The sequence below is a fragment of the Pipistrellus hanaki genome, assembly GCF_964339955.1.
Source record: "Pipistrellus hanaki genome assembly, chromosome: 4".
Lineage (NCBI taxonomy): Eukaryota > Metazoa > Chordata > Mammalia > Chiroptera > Vespertilionidae > Pipistrellus > Pipistrellus hanaki.
Genome location: NC_140506.1, coordinates 305,447 through 307,593, shown reverse-complemented (window position 1 = coordinate 307,593; position 2,147 = coordinate 305,447). Strand labels below are relative to the sequence as shown.

The 2,147-nt window shown below is 71.0% G+C and overlaps 1 protein-coding gene across 2 annotated transcripts; it reads right to left on the bottom strand.

Annotated features, from left to right (window-relative positions):
- Window positions 1-576: 576 nt before the first annotated feature.
- Window positions 577-1,707, bottom strand: ACTBL2 (actin beta like 2; the record flags this gene model as incomplete). Of its 2 annotated transcripts, XM_084882219.1 has the most annotated exons (2): window positions 577-1,452; window positions 1,582-1,707. In XM_084882219.1, the coding sequence occupies 2 exons, from the start codon at window positions 1,705-1,707 to the stop codon at window positions 577-579; spliced, it is 1,002 nt and encodes a 333-aa protein (XP_084738345.1). The 2 variants fall into 2 exon arrangements, with proteins under 2 accessions (XP_084738345.1, XP_084738344.1); XM_084882218.1 differs by having other exon boundaries at window positions 577-1,707.
- Between the last annotated feature and the right edge of the window lie 440 nt (window positions 1,708-2,147).

Sequence of the window (2,147 nt, the reverse complement as noted above, 5' to 3'; positions counted from 1 at the left end):
GTCCGCCCTGGGATCCGCTCCGAGCTCTTCGCTGGAGGCTGAGCAGAGGGACCGGGCTTCTCCTGACGCCGCTTTATAAGAAGGAAGGACGGAGCGATGGGGCCCTAAGACATGACCGCTGGGGAGGGAGGCGCCCTGCCCGCCAGGTCTCGGGGTCAGCGGACCCTCAGCCCCTTACCTCCCTGGAGCCGCGTGTGGACAGATGTCACTGACCCTCATTGCGCTCTCTCTGCACGAAGAATAAGGTAAATTAAAGACACTAATTCTAACCCAGGACCGGCTGGCTACGCGGACGCATGTTCACTGCGTCGCGGCTGCTCTGTGTCTGCGAGAACCAGCGTGAGGGCTGGAGGTGCTGGTCTCCGGGAAGGAGCGGCTCCCGGTCCCCTCCTCACCCTGATCTCCGGGGGACTCTCCAGGGGCCGGAGGCCCTGTGGTCAGCCCTCGGCCGGGGTGGTGTGTGTGCGGGCCCTCGCCGGGGTGGAGCGCGTGTGAGGTTTGCACGGCAGCACGGGTGCCCCCAGCGCAGACGGTGCCGTCTGGGCGGCCGGGCCGGGCCCGGGCCCGCGGCCGCCCTCAGAAGCACTTCCTGTGCACCACGGGCGGGCCGGCCTCGTCGTACTCCTGCCGGCTGATCCACATCTGCCGGAAGGTGGACAGCGAGGCCAGGATGGCGCCGCCCACCCACACCGAGTACTTGCGCTCGGGCGGCGCGATGACCTTGACCCTCACGCCGGGGGGGGCCAGGCCGGCCACCTCCTGCCGCAGGCGCTCGGCCAGGCCGGGGAACAGGGTGCTGCCGCCGGACAGCACGGCGTTGGCGAACAGGTCGCGGCGCAGGTCCAGGTCGCACCGCAGGACGGCGCCGGCGGCCGCGGCGTGCACGCCCGGGGCCTCCAGGCCCAGCAGCGACGGCCGGAACAGCGCCTCGGGGCAGCGGAACCGCTCGCTGCCCACGGCGATGACCCGCCCGTCCGGCAGCTCGTAGCTCCTCTCCAGCGCGGGGTCTGCGGCCGCGCCGGCCGTCTCCTGCTCGAAGTCCAGCGCCACGTAGCACAGCCTCTCCTTGGCGTCCCGCACGATCTCCCGCTCGGCCGTGGTGCAGAGGCCGTGGCCGCGCTCCGCGAGGAGCCTGGCCAGGTAGTCGGTGAGGTCGCGGCCGGCCAGGTCCAGGCGCTGGACGGCGTGGGGCAGGGCGTAGCCCTCGTAGACGGGCACCGTGTGGGTGACGCCGTCCCCGCAGTCGGTGACGACGCCCGTGGTGCGGCCCGCGGCGTACAGCGACAGCACGGCCTGCACCGCCACGTACACAGCCGGGGCGTCGAAGGCCTCGAACATGATCTGGGCCATCCTCTCCCGGTGGGTCCTGGGGTTCAGGGGGGCCTCGGTGAGCAGCACGGGGTGCTCCTCGGGGGCCACGCGCAGCTCGTTGTAGAAGGCGTGGTGCCAGACCTGCTCCATGGCGGCCCAGTCGGCGACCACGCCGTGCCGCACCGGGTGCCGCAGCGTCAGCACGCCGCGCCGGCTCTGCGCCTCGTCGCCCACGTAGGCGTCCCTCTGCCCCATGCCCACCAGCGCGCCGCGGTGCCGGGGCCGCCCCAGAACGCAGGGGAACACCGCCCGGGGCGCGGCGTCCCCGCCGAAGCCCGCCTTGCACACGCCCGACCCGCTGTCCAGCACCACGGCCGCGCGCTCGCCCTCCGACATGGCGCCGGGCGAGGGAACGCCGGCTGGAGCGGCCTGCGGACGGGCCCCGGGCTGACGGCCGGGTATAAAGGCCCCGCGGCCCCGCCCCACCTGTCCACCCTGCCCAGCTCCTCGGCGGCGTGGCCGCGCGGTACCAATGATGAGGGTGGTTATGTACATCGCTCGGGGCCTTCCTCATGGAATACGGGCTACGCTGGCCCCACAGTTACTGTAATTAGGCCACCCACACGCTTGGGGAGCCTCTGGGGATGGGGTGCAGCCGGAGGCCAAGCTGGACGGGAGGAGCCGGAGGGAGCAGCCCCCCCCCCCCCCCCCGTCCACTTCCTCCGCCGAGCTGAGCGCTTCCTTCTCGAACGCTGCTCTTAAAATATATATACATTATTGATTTTTCACAGAGAGGAAGGGAGAGGGATAGAGAGTTAGAAACATCGACCAGCTGC